Source organism: Bacillus rossius, chromosome 6, assembly GCF_032445375.1.
Source record: "Bacillus rossius redtenbacheri isolate Brsri chromosome 6, Brsri_v3, whole genome shotgun sequence".
Taxonomy (NCBI): domain Eukaryota; kingdom Metazoa; phylum Arthropoda; class Insecta; order Phasmatodea; family Bacillidae; genus Bacillus; species Bacillus rossius.
In genome coordinates this window covers 17,205,884-17,224,965 of record NC_086334.1, presented here as the reverse complement: position 1 = coordinate 17,224,965, position 19,082 = coordinate 17,205,884, and the positions used below count along the sequence as shown (strand labels likewise).

Genomic DNA, 19,082 nt, shown 5'->3' with positions numbered 1-19,082 from the left:
GACTAACACATGTATAAATATTTTTGTTTGATTTACTTTAATTGCTCAGATTAAACTCAGCTTATGAATGATGACTGCAGTTGTGAAATTCATGAAGCAATCCGTTTTCCTAATATTTTTTCCACAGCCTATTCTATCACACTTATCTGTTTCATTGGGCGATGACCGATGGTTAGGTTAGAAGGGGGGGGGGGTAACCGACAGTGGCCAGACAATCACAAAGCTTGCTGGTGCTGTCCCCATTCGCAGCCGGGCCGAGGAAACTAGTGCTGGGGGTGATTTGCTTCTTGGAGCTCTTGCCGGAGAAGTGCCTATGCCGGGGAAAAATTGGACCACTTCACTGTAGCAGGGAATAACGTAGCAGCATTTCTCCGTCTCCAAACATGCAAGAGACGGAACCGTTCTTCAACCATTTGTAGTTTACGGGCCGTCTTTGCTTTGTTGGTCTTGGGAGAGGAGTCTGTTAGGTTGGTCACCTCTCGTTCTCAAGGTCGGGCCCTCGGCTTACAAAGCCCTCTTGAGGAGGTGCATAAGTGTAGTGTGAGTGGCCTGCACACACAGCTTCCAACGCAGTCCTGTGGGAGAACAGTGTCGTCGTTTCCTCACCTGGTTGTAGCGTGTTGGTAATACTTTTAACCACTAAGTAAAATAGAATATTTTAAAAATTTCTCTACTCTGCCAAGTTACAAACTTCAGGTAATTTTACGTAAAACTGCCAGTTCACCCATCAAAACAATTTCACATCTTGTGATTATGCTTCCACGGACAAAGTAATGTGATACGTTTTCTGTAATAACATTTCACAAAGGTGTATGCTATGAACTAGGTAGAAACAATATAGGTATTAGTTTTATGATAAATATTCAATATTTGGCTTTTACTATTTACATAAAAATTATTCTGCCTCAATCCCACATGACTACCTTTGCACAGATATGTTTTTATCTGGCGTTATTTTTAATTACAAAAACAGGAAAGTATTTTATTCATGTCTTTGTATTCGGAAAGGTATTTTTATTGGCGAATGTGTAACCTATGTATATGTATATGGTTTGTTCATTAAAATTGTAAATATAAATTGGCCTGTATATACGAAGTTTCCCCAAAAAAATTTTATGATAAGGATAAAACTTTGTGCAATACCATGGAAAAAGAAGTAAGCAAGTATGGATTAAGATAACAAATAAAATTACTTCTAAGTTTATGTAGAGCTACAGTATTATAAACCAGTCTCATTTTATTGGCTCTTTTCATCCATTACAGTACTTAGATCACATACAGCTCTGTATATATACAAAAATAGTTCCAAACAACAAAATTTATGTACAATTTATATTACAAGAAAAATTTACAACAATTAACAATATTATAATACTTTCTTCAAAGTTATTGCCAAAATTTAAGTTGTACAAATATTTAACATCAGTATCACAGAGATCTAAACATTCATTTTTGAATGCAAATCTGACACTGAAAGTTATAAGGAAATAAACATTCAATTCAAATGAATATTCTAATACCAATTTTTCATGTAACTATGACATGATTATGCTTGCTAGAAGTAAACTCCATTCTTCAATTGCAATGAATTTTTAAATGTTTATTGTCAAATCTAGCTACATGTTTAGTATGGCTTTGAATACCAGGTTCAAAAATAACAACATACTTTTGATAATTCTGAAGTAGTTTTTTTTTTTTTTTAAGTGAACATAATAAATTCAATAACTATTAATAATAATATTTGCACAACACTCAAAATTAATAATATAACTGCTGATCTCTGTAACACTAATAAAAATTATTTTGCCATAAAATAGTCTCATGTCAGCATAGTATTTCTTAAAAAAAAATTTTTAAGCTAAAATTTGTATTTATCACATTCACAATTCATTGTGAAAAAGGAACATCACAGATAATGCTAAATGCTGTGCACCTATAATAAATATTGTCGACCACCATGTACTTAGTGTTCCTCAGACAGTTGGATGAGTTCCTGAAGTTCCAAAAATGTAATTTGTGGCAGAACTGTTAGTCTTAAAAATCTTTAGCATATAGTAAATAAACTGTAGCTGAATACTGGTTAATGTTGACCAAACATTTATTCCATCACACACAACTTTAACTTACTAGGAGGGACAGATTAAAGCTGAATTTTACAGTTGGGTAGGCAAAAACAAATGGAATTATACTTCCCCTAGTCCCAAGTCTCGACTGTAGCTAGCCAGGTTAAGAAAAAAAAAAAAGATGTTACTTAGGCAAGAGTTGCAGTAGAGATCTTAGATTTTTGATGGAAAAGCTTGGATAAAGTGATAGCAGTCACGGGGCGTGAGAGAATACCATTTAAAAATTGTGAAGATGGAAGGTACATGAAGTGGAACGTCTGTGTAGGCTCACGAGGCTGCTTGGTATCCCCCAGCCATATGATTCCACTGTGGTTCACAATTGCCTTCCGTAGTGTGGAACGTCCACATGCAGATGTGTTCAGTTGAAGATGTGACTGCCGCCCGAGGAAAGAGAGGAAGACAGAAGTTGGACAGAGAGAGTTGTAGAGAAACAAAGATATGCGTCAGATGATCCTCGCGTCTCGGCCCGACCGCTGGAAAGCTCCTCTGTACGTCAGCGCCAGGCTTGTGTGGGCACGTCCCTCCTCGACGCGGGGGGGACGAGGGGGGGGCGTGCGGCCGTCACGTGATGTTGACGGCGGTGTCGCCCTGCGACTGTAGCTCCACCGTGAAGTCCCACTGCTGCGCGATGGCGCCACGACGGCACTCCCGCACCCTCACCTCGCGGCCGAGGCCCGTCTCGAGGCACGCGCCCGTCGCCAGGTGCACCACCGCCCTCCCGTGACGGCTCCACGTCTGCCAACACGCGCGGGCAACCTCTCTCTTCCGCTGCGAGCGCGAACACATGCCGGACCATCCTCGCAATAGGCCAACATCCTTGCTCTGTGCAGTGTGGGTCATCATCTCTAATGGCTCGTCTGGTAACACACACGGGGCATCCTCTCTCTTCCACTGCAAGCGTGAACACATTCCGGACCATCCGGGCTTCAAACCCGGTCCTGGTTTACTGGGATAGCTCCTCGCAATAGGCCAATATCCTTGCTCCGTGCAGTGTGGGTCATCATCTCTAACGGCTTCATTGTTGCCGAGACACAGTGTTCCAATAATATTTATCAAAAATTAAACTTTAAACAAAGGTACATTTGTTGGAATTAACAAGTTAATAAAAGTAATGACCGTATACCAGCGCTACCAACTTTCAGGCACAACCTTTAGCAATCACATGTATACCTATAATAAAACAATGTTTACAAATAATTATCTCCTAACTCCTATACAGTAACAACTTAAACATTCCAGTTAATAGTTTTAAAAAAAAATGCAGCTTTGCAAACATCTTAATATTTGTAAGGTAGTACTTAAGTTTCAGGATTAATATTTATTTGAGGTGCTTTGTAAAAGAATTCCCTTTCTGTTAAATGATCTTTTGGAGCTAGCAATATTTGTTGTAAGATAATTCAGTAAGTGTCATTATGTTTTTATATTTCTGCAATAAATAAATAACACATCGTAGTTCCATAACAGGATATCCAAATCAGTAATAATTAAAGAAAATCCGTATTATTTGGTAGAACTGGGATTGTTATACAAGGATGCTAGATTGTTACCAATAATAACAAATGTGTAGAAAATATCAGTTCAACTTTGTAGTGGAGGTACAACAAAATATTCCGTATTTAAAATAACTAAAAATTTGGATAAATACATTACCTATGTATTACATTTTAAGCAAATGATAGAGCATGCAAGGATTAACAAAGTGATAGCTATATTGCCTAAATATTGAGGGCTAGTTATGTACTCGTTTTCTTCCTAGTAAAAAAAGTGTTTTCTGTAAATTAACTAATAGTGCTTGTAGTGGGAATGCTAGGAGATTCATTTATGGCTTTCTAAGTGTTCACCCTGTCTAAAAAAATCTATTTTTAATGAATTCTGACATCTTGAAAATTTCTTTGCCAGCACTGGTTTCATTCGAATTGAAAAGCTTAACTAAAGTTTATGAAACATACACTCCTTAGAGTAGCACTAAAAATAATATACACAAAAGAATTGAATTGATTTAACGGGTTATACACAGACTAGATTATTTTTCGGTACACCTCCAGCTATATATATTTTTTAGTTGCAGAGATGATGAGTTGAGAGGGAGGGGATGAGTAACCTGGTTGTGCGTGTGCCGGCACTTCTCGGTGGTGAGGCGCTTGTCGAAGGTGAGGCACAGCTTGGCGCTGAGGACCTGCGCGGAGCGGCTGTTGTAGGCCCAGGAGTGCTGGGAGCCGGGCGTGTCGCTGCACGTCGCCGTGTGGGGCTCCGAGCCCTCCCCGCTCGACTGCAGGCACTGCGAGCCCTGCCTCAGCTGCCCGAACGCCGTGTTCTCCTCGTTGGGCAGCCTGCAACCAGCGGGCGGTGGCGTAGCTAAGGTGACTGGCGCCCCTGGCCGGACTTGAAAATGGCGCCCCTGGCCGGACTTGAAAATGGCGCCCCCTCGTGGTTTAAAAGAGAGGGGTAGGTTTCTGTAACATGTAACTTAGGTTCACACCTCATAAATTCACCAATACTCCCCCAGGCATGTGATCCCGCTAGGGCTTCATCCTGGTTACGAGAAAGATGGGTCTTTTACATGCCTGACACTGTCACCAGTGCCAAACATGGGTTCCGAAAACCGGGAAATAGATACGCCATTTCCATTCGCAGCATGTTACTGGTGAGCGCCCGGCTAGGTCGAGAGGTCGAGGAGATGGTAACAGTGAAACCATCGCGGCGGCGACCCTCCCCCGCCCCCCCATGCTCCTGCGCCCCTGGCCATCCCTGCCACCCGCTTGCTACACCACTGCGAGCAGGCCCCGTGCATCCGCTCGGGCTTCACACACGCACGGTTACCGTAACTCCTGAATCATCTTGCCTGGTCCACACCACGTCCATTTCCCCGCAGTGATGGCAAACGGTCTGATCTCCCAAACACCATCAACAGTTCTAATTTCCAATAACAGAAGTAAATGTTCCGTATCACACATCCAAGTTTATCCTCTAATGTGATGTCACGATCGTGTATGTATTGATCCTGTGTTACATGATGTGTGTTTTAATTTAGTACGTCGCAAGATTATTTCCTGAAAAAACTTGTTTATGGCAATACAAATAAATTATGTCAGGTCTTGCGGAAATTTTTTTTCTTTTTGTATTCAACTTAAAAAACTTAATTCATTTTTGTATCACAAGTTTTTGTTATGTACAAAATCTTTCGACATTCCTAATTAAAACAGCACGTATCATGTACCACAGGTTTAGTGTCTACACGACCATGCTATTCGGGATGAAAGAATAAACTTGGATACATGATAATTTTACGATAGTAAGTTCCTCTCAGAATTTTACTTTTCAAAATGTGATGATATTGTAAACAACATATACCTACCATATATGAAGTGTTTCAATGATAGGACATCTTGGATTTACAAAAAGAGTTTTTAGTTATGTGTGATATTGTAACCTTCTGAAACATAAGCATCTGTGTTTTTTTTTGTCATCAGTATGCTGATGCTCATCTCAGTTCTGCAAGTTATTTTGATACTGAACGATAGTGTTTCATCAACGGTCAGACATTTTAAGATCACTTTATTTTTCCAAATAAGGTCAAAGAACAAAAATCTTCAAAAACCTATCTTTAAGGGTACCATTCTTGTTCATTTGACATAAAGGCATCATTAGTGATCAGGATCATATATATGATTTGGTTATGATTGTGATATAGTATACATCTTATAGGATCAAAATATATTGATATAATAAGATTTGAAATTGATCACTTGATTTTCGTACACTGTTATAATATTTAGATGAATACAAAGTTATCATGAGTGCATTTGTGAATTTAAATCTAGTAAACAATGAAAGTAAACATAAATTCAGGAGTAAATAGGGACTTATCCCAAAAATAAGTTTCTGTATATTTGATTCAGACTTACCTCAGCTCTGGGAAGACATTTTCAAGGAACCACTGGAATGGCTTGCAGTCTAACCTGGATTTCAGCGACAGTCGTTCATCGAGACTAGAAGAAAAGAAAAAAATGAAATGCTGTGAGCACAGTGGCTATGGTCCACATCCAACATCAGTGAAGAAACCAAAGGATCCAAACAAGTGAGAGTACACCACTAACCTGCCTGAAGATATGTCTTTGGCATTCGGCTTAGCCTCGTAGAAAAACTGCTTGTATTCGTCCAGCCATACGTCAGCTATTCGTTTTGTGTTCCTGCAGAAACAAAGTTTTAATTCATTGCTTTTGTGACCTGCAGTTATAATGACGTGCTGTTGTTGCTGGTGTCATTTATTATGAAAACTTCTACTAAAATATATACAATATGAGAATTCAGTAAAAGCTGTAAATTTTTTGAATGGAAAAAAATTGAGCTCTACATAAAACGGAACCCTTTTTTCCACTTCCTAAGGGCCTAGGAAATAATTATGCATAATACAGGGAATGTGTTTGTATGTCTGTCTATGAGTTGCTGTATATATTTCTTTGTTTATGTGCCTGTGTATGTATGATTTTTTTTATTTTTTATTTATTGGATCAGTACTAGGACCACAGAAAAGTGGTTTAATATCTGCAAACTTAACAAAATGTTCTACTTCATTTCTGTTTGTTACACACTAAAGAAATTATAGTAAATTAAAAACATTCACAATATGTTTTGAGTTCCAAACATGTCTTTCTTCTGTAGTAATCATCACCAAGAGACAATTAAGATATATTATGCACAGCAGTGTATGAATTAAATGTGATGTTATGCTCAAAGGAAGTGTCTAGTGCAAATGTTTAAACTGATTTATTTTTTTTCCCCAAACTTTTTCTGCAAATAGCAGATGGATGCTTTTTAACTTTGCTTCCCAATGTGCAGTGTTGCTGTTACTGTTTATTGTAGATTCTGATTACTATAGAAAATTTGCAGGTAAAGCTGCAACTGTTAGATACATTTTAAAAAGAAAGTACGTTTAGATATTAACACCAGGATGTGTGAACATACAGAGTGTTAAAAGTTACTATTCCGAGAGTCATTATTATTATGGAATATGATATAATTTTGCTTCTCTTATGAAAAGACTCTGGATACCAGGAACTTTTACAGGGGAGGAATGAGGGGATGTATCCTCCCCCCCCCCCCCCCAACACACATACACACAAAAAACTCCTATTAAATCCTAAAAAAAATTCTATCATTCCTGCAAACAAATGGAAAAAAATTTGAAAGCAAACAACAGGCAAAGTGGTTCTAGTACCCTCCCCCCCCCCTCCCCCTCCTTTCCAAAATGTAATACGCTCCTGTTAGGCACCTTTTTATTTTGTGTTATTTCAGTCTCTTCATTGGCAAATCAGTACCCTACTTTTTGAAACATGGCGGCTAGTGCAAATGAGGAACCTGAGATAGGTGTAGGCGTTGCCGTCCGGGAAGGTGTAGGGGTGCTTCTTGCGGAACACGTGGCCCACCCTGCTGCAAGGCACGACCAGCAGCCGCCCGCCACACAGCCACGTCTTCAGGGAGATCTCTGCGCCCAGCACCACCACAGGCAGGGTGAGACGTAACCCAGAGAGAACATTTCTGCTACGGCCATGATGGAACATCAATGTTTTCACTTGTATTTTTTTTTATAAAAAACAAAATTACACCTTTGCACCCTGAAAAGAAATAAACTATTAATTGTATTTAATTTATTTTTATAGCATATGTTAAAGATTTTAATATTTTTGTGTTAAAATATTAATTTTCGGATAGTGTGAACCTTATCTTAAAATATAATCAGTCACATTTATCAAAAACCCTGCTTTTTAATTTTTTTTTTTTTTTTTTTTTAGCTGGACAAGTCACAGTGGTCCAGGTTTATTTCCCAGGAGGAGTCGAACTAGAATATTTTCATTGGAAATCTGGATGACCATTAGGTTTACGCCGGGCAACTTACCATTTCCCCAATGAGCGACTCCTTGGTCCCTTATTTCACATCTGGTTCAGGGGTGACAGGTGTTTGTGGGGTCCCACCTCGAGAGACCAGTCAATACTCGCCATTTAACCTTTATACAGTTTGTTTCGCAGATAGTCGAGTGTACTGACCTAAGCTTTCGGCTCCCCACACTTCCAGGCCGGCATCGAAAGCTCCGAGTTGACTGAACCACTCCCTGCTGACTAGGAACAGTCCCCCGGGCACCACGGGACTCCTACACCGCAAAACAACACCACAAGTCAAACAGCCCTGCTTTGAAAGTTTTTTTTTAAATTATTCTAATAGTTAACACACATTTTCAGGGCCATCAAGGGTGCAAAATCTGGGTCTGGTTAAGTTTCAAAATATTTTTTTTAATGCATATGTTGATAATAGAAAAAATTACAAGTTATGCAATGTGCACAGATCACATTTACAGTTACAGCTACAGTAAAGTTTAGTCATTGGATTTTTTTTTAAATCGTGGGTTTTGAAAAATTGTACATTCAGTAACGTGGATGGATCCCGAGAAATTGTTTGCCCCTGGGTCCTTAGTTGCAACAGCCCTGCATATTTATATTTTCACACTTTTGTTTCAGGAGCAGTATTTCATCCTACAAGGAAACAATGCTGAAAATACTTAAATTCTGCTGTTTCAAATGTACCTATCTGAAGTTTTTAATGCAGCTTAAAAAAAAATAAATATAATTTTATAAATTATTATATAATTGTATGTTATTATAATTATAGCTTAACGAAAAATCCAAAAATAGTTTAGAAAAAAGTAATATATCCTAGGAATTAACAAAGTGTGACTAACAGGGTTAAGTAAAGTTAAGCAGCAACAAAATGTGTCAACAGGAATGTAAAAAAAAGGGTTCCACTGTATTGAGATATTAAGTTTTTGATACATTATCTACCATATAAATTTTGGGGCTGCTGAGCAGCGTCACTTGGGTCGCGGAGGAGGACAGCCGCAAGGTAGCATAGAGCTAGTGCTGTTTTAGTGTAACTTGTAGTTTGGCTGCCTTGTCTCTCTCACTATACTGGCTTGGGGCAGCGGGCAGATCTGTTGGTCAGGGCAGGCGATAAGTGTCCTTTTAGCAATCCTAAGTTCCCTTTGGCTTGCCCTTTCGAAATTATGATTGGTGTTATTGGTCTTTTCTTTTCTGTGGTACTGCTTGCTAGGATTTGTTCGACTACCACCCGCTGCAACCCAGCGTCGGGCTTGTTGCGCTGCTAGTTCTCGGTTTGCATCTTGCCTTCACTTTGGCATAGTGTTTTTTTTTTTTTTTTGTTTTCATCTGATTCAATGTCTCCCCAGTTGACTTGTTTCTCAATGTCTCCCTAGTTGACTTGTCTTGTCACCCATTTAACTATGTCACTTGGCTTAGGCTTTGTTGTGGTTAAGAGTCAGTGTCACGAAAACTTTTTGTAAAAGTTTATTTAATAATTGTAAAGCAAGCCTTTGTATTTATTTCTTTGTATGTGTGTGTGTGTGTTGGACTGACAACATGGGCTGGTAAAGGATATGTCATATACAATATACATTTTTACATACAGAGATTCTATATTCATATCACAAAAGTAACTTTAGTAAAATGTATTATCCAGCTCTACACAAGTGTAAAAAATACTTTGAATACAGCCAACACACTTCAATTACAGTTTCAAGCCCAGTGTAACTAAATGCAAAACAATAAATATCATTTTGACATCATGTAACATGAAAACATGTACACAATTGTAACTTCAAATATTTCACTTGTGTTATTTAGCTCGTTACATTTTGAGTTAATGGCAAATCTTAATCAACCAGGATTCAGACGAAGCCTTAGCTGTGTTTGCCTGCACATAGTTTTGTGCCACGACCCTTGTGAGTTCAGGTTCAGTGCAACTATTGAAAACAAATACTGTGATGTGTCGCATGGTAAGTGTGCAGTTACCCCAGATGGTTTGGATAGCCCTGTTCAAAGCCAAATTCCACGTTGATGTTAGGGCCTGTGATAACAGCTACGAAGGGAGTTTGAAATAATCAGTTTTTGCTCTATAAAAATACTTGATAGGTACTGCAGTATTTTATGGCCGGCATGTATCCATTGTAATTGCATAACCGTAACAGAGCACGCACTTACGAAAATGGAGAAAATGGGTGGTATCGTGCCTCCTTGTCGGTTTCACTCAGCGGTATCCACTTGAAATGCAGACCCCAGTCGAAGCCTGCACAGAGTCACATGACCAATGAAAATAATATTCATTTCACTGTTAGAGTTGATTTCTTTGTGTATTTATACATTATTGGCATAGTATGCGAAACCTTGGGATATGTACCTGTATTTCTTGCAGATAAATACTATCATCTATAAAAGCCATTGTGGTACCCATTTATATAAGTATGTATGATTCTAAATCAATATAATATTTTCACACAATAATTTGTGAATAAATATTTCTATTGAGAAAACTGAAGTGTCCACCATGACACTTTCATTTGTTCCATCATAGCAGACATCACAACTGAAATGCCTTGCTAATTTATAGTCTAGCCTGAAATATGTACTAGAAGTATACAGATTTTAATTCTCACAAACATTTACTGTAAGTAATTTTTATTTTGAAACTTTTTAAATACTCTGTACTAATGCAGACTCAAATCCCTATAAACAGTTACTATATATAACTTTTACTTTGAAACTTTTAATTTTATTCAGTACCTAGTATGTACTACTTGTTTTTTTATCTAATTGCTAAAACCACTATTTACAACGTTATAATGATACTAATTAGTAACTTCTCATAATGAATGTTTTATCATTTGCTTTATGGCTACTTTAAGGACTGTACTTTAAAGCATAGGAAATTTTATAACGATTCCAGTTTCTATGGTGAAACTCAATTTTATTAATTTTGGTGTCATTATTTTCACATCTAATAAATTAATTTACTGTAATTGGTCTAATGTTGAAATTTTACATCTTTTACTTCATTAAACTGACTTTAATTCCACCCCTCATCTTCCTGATAGCTTTCAGGGCATCGTGACCAAACAAAAATATATATAACCCTGCCTCATTACCCTTGTCATACAACCGTATACAAACTAAGCTCCCTTTATTCCTTGTGAATTATTTATGGACAGCATTGAGTCATCTAAGAAAATAATATTATTACCAAGTTATGAAATGTTTCTGAAGAAACTGTGAAACCAATTTATTAACGGTAGGCCTACACGTGAAAAGAACAGGGCTAAGCACCATTCAAGAGTAACTAGTGAAATGCTTGAGGCCTGTGCTCACATTAATTTAGACTTAAGAGAGATACAGTAGGCTAACCAGTCAAAACCCTAAATTACATTTTCTTTGCTTCCTCCTTTACCCACACAAAACAATGTTTGCACCAACTAGCCTCATTAACAGGTTTCAAGTTTTCAGAATTTGTGAAACATGGAATGAATACGAGCAGATTAAAGATAATTAGCCTCGTACAACACTTTCCACTCACGTTCATAACGTGGTTTCCATCACTTTCTAAGTAAACTGAAGTTGAAGTCAGCGAGTCACGTACCTCCTTTCAGGTCCATCGATGACGAGCGATACTGAAAGGTGTCGAGGTCTATGACATCAATGACAGGACATGCCACCGTCACCTGATCCTGAAAGAGTCTCCCATCTTGTGAGACTATACGTGAAACCATGCATACAAATGCAGCACATCATTACCTATAACCAGTTACTATTATCATTACTTACTGACATATCCGACTCAGTGCCTGCAGACTAGCAGGGGATAGCGTCTAACTCAAACTGAAAAAATCATTGCAAATGATGCTTTACCCAGGATTCAGATCCTGTAATAAAAGAATGACTTCAGTGTAAATAATTTTGATTAAATATAAAAAAAAATAGGAAAATGTGAAGCACTGACTCATTTTCAATTTCAGTATTCATGAAACAACTTTACATCTGCTATTTAATTTCCATGCAGAAACTTGCACAGGTGTGACTGAAACTAGGTGTTAAGGAACTATCATGATAGCTGCACTAATGACATACTTAATTTCAGACAAAGCATGACATACTATTTTTCAGTATAATGTCTTTACAGCTTGTACAATCAAGTTAGTCACCACAGCTTACAAGGGAAGGTCAGCTACTCATCATCACCATTTCGTCTGAATTCACACTATATGTAGGACTTGACTAGAAATGAAAGTGTGGGAGCTCCAGATGGTCAAGCGTTTAGGAAATAAAATTTTTGTTGCGGATCGGTCAATACATAAATCTTTTATTTTAGTGAAACTTCCAATCAGTGGTCCGCACAGCGGCAAGATTTCAGATTCGTAATGCGAGGGTCGCGGGTGCGAGTCCTTGTGCTGAAACATTTTTTCTTTGGCTTTTTTTCAATGTACTGGCCGAACCGCTTGGCCTTCTTCATCTCCCCACTTGCGTCCCTTTTATTTCTAGTCAAACCTTACGTATATTGTGAATTCAGACAAAATGGTGATGACAAGTAGCCAGTCTTCCCTTGTTAGACATGAAAGAAAATTCTTTAACCTTGGTAAACAACGAACAAGATGACTTGGCTTGAGAAATAGTTGGGACATCTTAGTGCGTGTAAATTAAAAAATAATGTATGCACCTCAGGAACAAATTAACATAAAATGCGAGTTTGAAATCAGGTGTTAATTATGCGAAACTGCAACCCAACTTGAAAAATACATTTTTCTCGCTGTGCTCTGACGCGTGTACACGAACGGCAATCATGTGTAAATGCGATGATAATGTGGCCCTCATTTCAGGGACTAGGCTTGCATCACATCTGGTGTACTGAGTTAAGCAGGAAGTCAGGCAGACGGCTACTGTGTGCTCCGAGTGGACCAAGCTTCAGTGGAAGGTTACCTGTGCTGTTGCCAGCAGTGGCTCGAGCCAGCCGATGTTCACCTCGCAGTGGCTGTCGAGGAACACGAGGAAGTGGCCGCGGGCCTCCGCAGCCCCGCGCACTCGCGAGCGGATCAGTCCTGCCAACAGGACAACTCTCATCTATGCACCACAGTGGAAAAGTTAAAATGTTAAATTAAATTTTTGCACTGAGTGTAAATTATGAGTTAAATCAATGGTTTGATTTTTAGTAAATAACATATAATTTCTCAGTTAAAAACTAACATGTTTAAATCAAGAACAATTAAAAAAAACATCTAGAGGTCACATGTTTTTTTGTGTTAAACTAATTGGCACTTGCACACCTATTAATCATAAGCTAAACTAATGATGAACTATTTACAATATATCTTGAACTACAAGCATCAATAAATGTATTGTTAACAGAGTGTTTTAGATAGTCTCTTAACAACTCTGATGCCAGTGAAGCATTAAACACAATCCATTCCATTTCATTGTCAATTTTAGATGGTGTTCGGTTCCCATTACTATTGTAATCTAATGTAATTTTATTTTCATTTATTGTAACTAAATTTAACTATTTTGTAGTGCAATCAAAAATATAATTTGTTTATTTTGAATGGTATCTAGTACTTGCCTTTTCTTGCCTCATTCCGAACAACTTTAACTTTGGATAAAGATGCTAAAAGTAGGCCGTCTTGTTCTGGAAAAAAAAAAGACATGCAGCACACATTATACTTTAATGTTTAAGTAGTAAAAATAATATTAATAAAATGAAATTACATCTGTATTCGTATCTGTGTTTATGGGCTCAAGGAAATGTAAAGCAAGTGTGTGTGGGCCAGTAGAGAGCTCTGTAAGCAGTCTCTCAGACGAGACAGTGATGACACAACTGTAACCAGTTGGCTGTGAAATTGTGTTTGCTATTGATATTTATTACTATGCGACCTGATTGACGCCCTGTCTGGCTGAACACCAACTGGTCTTGCCGTGGAAGAACAAGGTCTTAACCTTCTCACATTGCCTGGGGTCAGTTGTCAGTTGTCTTCATTGGGTGTTCGTTGGTTTATATATATATATATTACTAGCTGCAATACCCGGCATTGCCCGAACTGAACACAGGGTGATATATTGTACGCGAGTTAAAGCAAAATGGACATAGAGAAATGACACCCAATTACAGTTTGTATGTCTATGACCTACCTATGATTTTCTGGTATAAAAATTGAATTTACCTATGGTGATCAGTTGAACGGTTTAGAAGTTGATGGGTGCAGCGCCATCTAGTAGTGAGTTAGACAAAGTGGATAGCATAAAAACCTTCTCCATGAAAAAAAACTTTGATGTGTCAACTTTCATGGCAATTAGTAAAACTGTGTCAGAGTTCATCAATGTCATACATACCAACATCCACTTATATATATAAATTATATGATGACTTTACTTTTGTGGACCCTATGTAAGTACATTTTTTTATTATTACTGAAGTTGTTCATGTATCAAGCCTAAACCATAAATTAAAAATTTTTTATTTACATAAATTTTAATAAGCTTATGAGTAAAAAAAAATATTTCCAAATTGAGTTTGCAGGTTTCTTTGAAAATACTTTCATTTATTCTTTTGGCATGAAATTCATGTCACAATAATTTTTGTTACTTTTATTGCTTTTTCATCTCATACAAAAACTGTTTTTGTTTTAATTGCTTCTAATATGACCAATATTCAACCATTAAATATAAAAGTTATGAATATATATATACAAAAATTATCTTTAAAAAAATAATGTGTTTATGAAACAAAAAATATTAGTAACTTATTTTAATAAAAAAAAATAACTTTAAAAAATACTTACATTTCAGTTTTTTTATACAAAATGAAAAAAATTAAGTCCCACATGATTGATTTGCACTAAAAGAATGTGACATAGTTACTGTACATATGTACATAGTTATTATAATAGGGTTTATACTTAACATTTCAATTGAAGGAGAAAAGGGAGCTTATATAGTATATAACTAGGTACCAAAAAATCATTCTTAAAATCGCTATACATCTATAGCCTACTCAGGATTTAAACTCGGATACATGTCTCTTAAGATAATTTCACGGCCACAGAAGTCACCCTATGGTTTTGTTTAAATATTTACTTGGCATAAAGAGTTTGAAATGAGTCGGTAATTAAACCTACAAGTCGGCTAGTAGGTAATGTTGTAATATCATTGTTTTATTCAGTTGGTAATAGGTGGTTCAGAAAAAATATAAACTTTACAGTGGCATGGGATATTTTATTAAAAAATATAGTTACAAAATACTTACAACTTCAAAAACAGCTTTGTAACAGACAACTTTACAGCAGTGTATGTATTTACCTACTGAGAATATTGTTTAAGTAGTTTTTTTGTGCCATACCTTACCATTGCTACTGAAGTCATCCACTAATATCACTTCCTCCAACAAATCAGGGGGCGTCCTGTTGAGGACACTGCAAAACAACACAGCCATGTAATTAGTACAGTGTGAAATTATGTAATGTTGGTATTATGTAAATTGTAGGCTTTTGCAAATACTGTTTTTTTTTTTTTTTTTCTTTTTTTCATTTAAATTAAATTTTGGAATCAAATGTCACAATATTCACGAATATAAAAAAATTTTCTAGTAAAATTTTTACATAACTTAAAATTTTTTTTACAAACTTCACAGGAGTTCAATAAAGATTGATCCAAAATGCAGTAAAATAAATAATCAAGTAATATACATGGAACCATTACAAAAAGGTGTTAAAGAAGGGAAATTAAAAAAAATTGGCATGCATTTTGTTGATACTGTAAATTTTAATTTTCAAAGTTGTTTTGTTGATCTGATTACATACATAAAAGAGAATATTATTACTAATTTTAAATCATTATCATTGATTATTTGTTAAAAATAAAACAATTTGTTAATAAATTGGCATTACAAATCCAAATTTCTCAATAAATAATCTTATTCTACTGAATTTGACTTTTTTTTAATAATTTTTTTTGTGAATTTGCCCGATATGGTGTAGGACTGTATATTGGTAACAAATAATTTGGGAAAAAAAATTAATTTAAAATATTGTATTAAATATTAAATCATTTAAGAATATTCAATATGTTTCGACTTCTCGCAGACCACTAGTAAATTGGTGTAGCTTTTCCTAGTACAGTGAAAGGTGTCTATGGTTTGGCTCATTCTGCAGTCCTGCTCTTATCCAGCCTCTCGCGCTCAGATTTCTTCGGGTGGACTCTGGCCGTTGACCTTGGCTGCCAGTTGGCATTACTGCGCTGCCGGAATGTATTAGAATGTAAGATTAGAGTTTATCGTTATTTTCTGTTTTCATTTCAATACAGTGTTTCCTGTCTTCTAGCAGGTTGCATTTCACATTTTCACATTTGGTATTCCTGTTAAAACTGTGTTGTCGTTTGATTATCCGGTATGGCTGTAGTCTCGAACCAGCCAGATAGGAAACCTTTCATTGTACTAATTACAATAATTAAAAACAATCTTATAAGTTTGATTCTCTTGACTATAAAACATTTTTCCTTTTTTTTTTTTTATGTCGAGGAACCATAATATTGCCTGGAGTGAAATTCAGGAAACCTTGGAAAACTGAAAGTAAAGGATTTTGAAGCCGGATCATCTGGAATTCAAGTCTAGCATATTACCACGTCATCACCTTACTCCTTAACTGAGTAGCTGAACAGCTTTCATTGAGCAGAAGGCAGAAGTATCTCTGCTGTTTGAGCCTCGGGCCACCTACCTGACTACTGTTCTGAGGAGGGCCGACCGGGCCTCGTTGTGGAAGGCAATGATGACGGAGGTCGTCTGGTAGGGAGAGATCTCGTACTCTTCCTCACCGCACCTGCAGAACAGAGCAACAAGCTGGCTGCATTCTTGTAGCTTCCAGGCATAACACAAGGCAGCAGGTTTCCAAGTCAGAAGTTTTGTGCTTAGCATCAGTGGCGGATCCAATTTTTATAATTTTTATTTTTAATCTTGCTGATACAGGAATTGTAAATTTCCTGCCAACCAGGGACGAAACAACTAAATTTCGAAAGGGGGGGGGGGGGGCAATATACCTTTTTATAAAGAATCATCGATCCCCCCCTATTGAAGCAGGAGGGGGGGGGGGTCCTCCTCCGGGAAAATTTGTATTTCACGGTGGAAAATGGTGCTATTTAAGCAGTTTTATTATCTAAAAATTGATTACGCAGCACTTTCTTTGCCCCCGTTTGCCCCCACTTAGAGGTTTCAGAGGGGGGGGGGGAAATACCCTTGCTCCCCCCTGTTGTTGCATCCCTGCTGCCAACAGTATATTTATTTTGGATTATGTTTAATTTTGCTCTATAAACAAAAGTACTTCTTTGCTAAATAAAGAAGTTGTAATAGAAGTAAAGAAGTAAAGTGGCGAGGTCGGTTGACCAGCCTGTCAGTAGAGGGATGAAAGGGCCCCACCTGGGGTGGCGGGTGTCGGGCAGCGGCCGGTCGCTCGGCAGCGAGTCGCTGGCGGTGAGGTTGAAGGCGTGGCGGGCCAGGGCGCCCTCCGCGCCGGCGAGCGCCGCCCCCCGCACGTACAGCTGCTCGTCCGCGGCGAGCACGGCGCGTGCGCCCGGCAGCCCCGCCTGCGAACAAGCCGCGCGCGCGACCCCCGTACAGGGTTTCCACAAGGAAAAAATATTTCGTACCAACTTAGGCGAGAAAAAAGTACTAAATTATAATTTGTTACGGTTTTAACAATTCAGGAAGTTATTATGAAATTGCAATGCTCTAACTTAAATATCACACCGCACACACATACATTCCATAGTTTTTTAAAAATAATTACGCTTAATAATAAAACATAGTATTGGAGTTACTGTAATATTATCACGTGGCACCTAGCCGGTGCCACCACCATTTCTGTCACGATCCACCTTCAGAGGGGGGGGCGAGAATCGTAGCTCTTTACATAGAAACAACTCGCTTGGCATCAACTAGTCTTAACTTCATAAAATACTTTACTGTACCTAGGATCATAGGTTCGTCATCCCGTACAGGATGTCTGGTAAGAGCTGAACTAAGGAGATTTTGCAAAATAACATAATACTTAATTAAAATTATTTTATTCTTAAAGTCAAATACTCAACATCATTTTAAAGAGCATTTAAATAGCGGGATTACAACTTAAAACAATAATCTCTTTACTTCCTTAACGATTGAACGACCTTACAAGAGAGAGAATGAGAGAACTTCACTAAACACTTCCCTAGTCCTTCCGAATACCTCAAATCATAATTAATACTTAAAATTAAAACAAAGATAAGTCCATACTCACATTTTCCGAAAAGCCTTTCTTGATCGATTACTTTAAAAAAATAACGTAGGGGCCTCTCCTGCCCTTGAAATCCCGAACTAACATTACATTTTAAAAACTATGACGCGTGACCCCTGACGAGGGCCATAGCCTCCGCCCGAAAGCTTGACGACTACATTATGACCTAACTTAAATTAAACGACTCGTGGCCTCTGGCGTCGACCATAGCTTCCGCCCGAAAGCTTGAATTCCTACATCACGAACGAACTAACAACTCGTGACCACAGGTGAGACGCATAGCCTCCGCCTGAGTGAGCCTGAATTCCTACATCACGAACGAACTAACAACTCGTGACCACAGGTGAGACGCATAGCCTCCGCCTGAGTGAGCCTCGAGTCACCACTCACTTGCGCTTAAATTCGCGCGCCCTGCCGCGCCTACCATAACAAAAGCTCGTTATTGAAGTCAAATTTACTAAACAACTAACTAGAACATCTGGGAAGACTACCCCCCCTCTACCCCAATGTGCAGGCCACACCGCGCGGCTTGTTACGACAGCGCGCCCCAGTAACTGCGGCCCGTGGCTGCGCCAGCGCGCGGCCAAACAAACAAACAAAATTCTGCAAGCCCGCAGCGCGCCGCGCCGGCCCCGTGCCCCAATTACATGGTCACGCCACTTGCGCTGACGAGTGAACAGAGCAGCCAGCCCAGAGTCCCGTCAGTAAAGTCCCTAAATTTGATTTCAACAACCCTGCAAAATTTCAACCCGCGACATAACCCTCCCCTCACAGAGCTCGAGCCCCATCGAGCTACCTCAAAATTACAAATTGT

At 38.1% G+C, this 19,082-nt stretch overlaps 1 protein-coding gene across 1 annotated transcript in view; it reads right to left on the bottom strand.

Moving 5' to 3' along the window:
- Nucleotides 1-1,200: 1,200 nt before the first annotated feature.
- LOC134532728 (polypeptide N-acetylgalactosaminyltransferase 16-like) overlaps nucleotides 1,201-19,082 on the bottom strand; it is a 120,848-nt gene continuing 102,966 nt past the window's right edge. The window contains exons 2-14 of the mRNA XM_063369519.1: nucleotides 17,413-17,579; nucleotides 16,718-16,819; nucleotides 15,351-15,418; nucleotides 13,573-13,638; nucleotides 12,936-13,054; nucleotides 11,602-11,689; nucleotides 10,173-10,257; nucleotides 8,169-8,272; nucleotides 7,482-7,608; nucleotides 6,221-6,313; nucleotides 6,029-6,112; nucleotides 4,225-4,453; nucleotides 1,201-2,858 (exon numbers count right to left, since the gene is read on the bottom strand). Of these exons, the coding sequence (XP_063225589.1) occupies nucleotides 2,685-2,858; nucleotides 4,225-4,453; nucleotides 6,029-6,112; nucleotides 6,221-6,313; nucleotides 7,482-7,608; nucleotides 8,169-8,272; nucleotides 10,173-10,257; nucleotides 11,602-11,689; nucleotides 12,936-13,054; nucleotides 13,573-13,638; nucleotides 15,351-15,418; nucleotides 16,718-16,819; nucleotides 17,413-17,579 (1,506 nt within the window). The 3' untranslated portion in view covers nucleotides 1,201-2,684. The remainder of the gene's footprint in view (nucleotides 2,859-4,224; nucleotides 4,454-6,028; nucleotides 6,113-6,220; nucleotides 6,314-7,481; nucleotides 7,609-8,168; nucleotides 8,273-10,172; nucleotides 10,258-11,601; nucleotides 11,690-12,935; nucleotides 13,055-13,572; nucleotides 13,639-15,350; nucleotides 15,419-16,717; nucleotides 16,820-17,412; nucleotides 17,580-19,082) is intronic.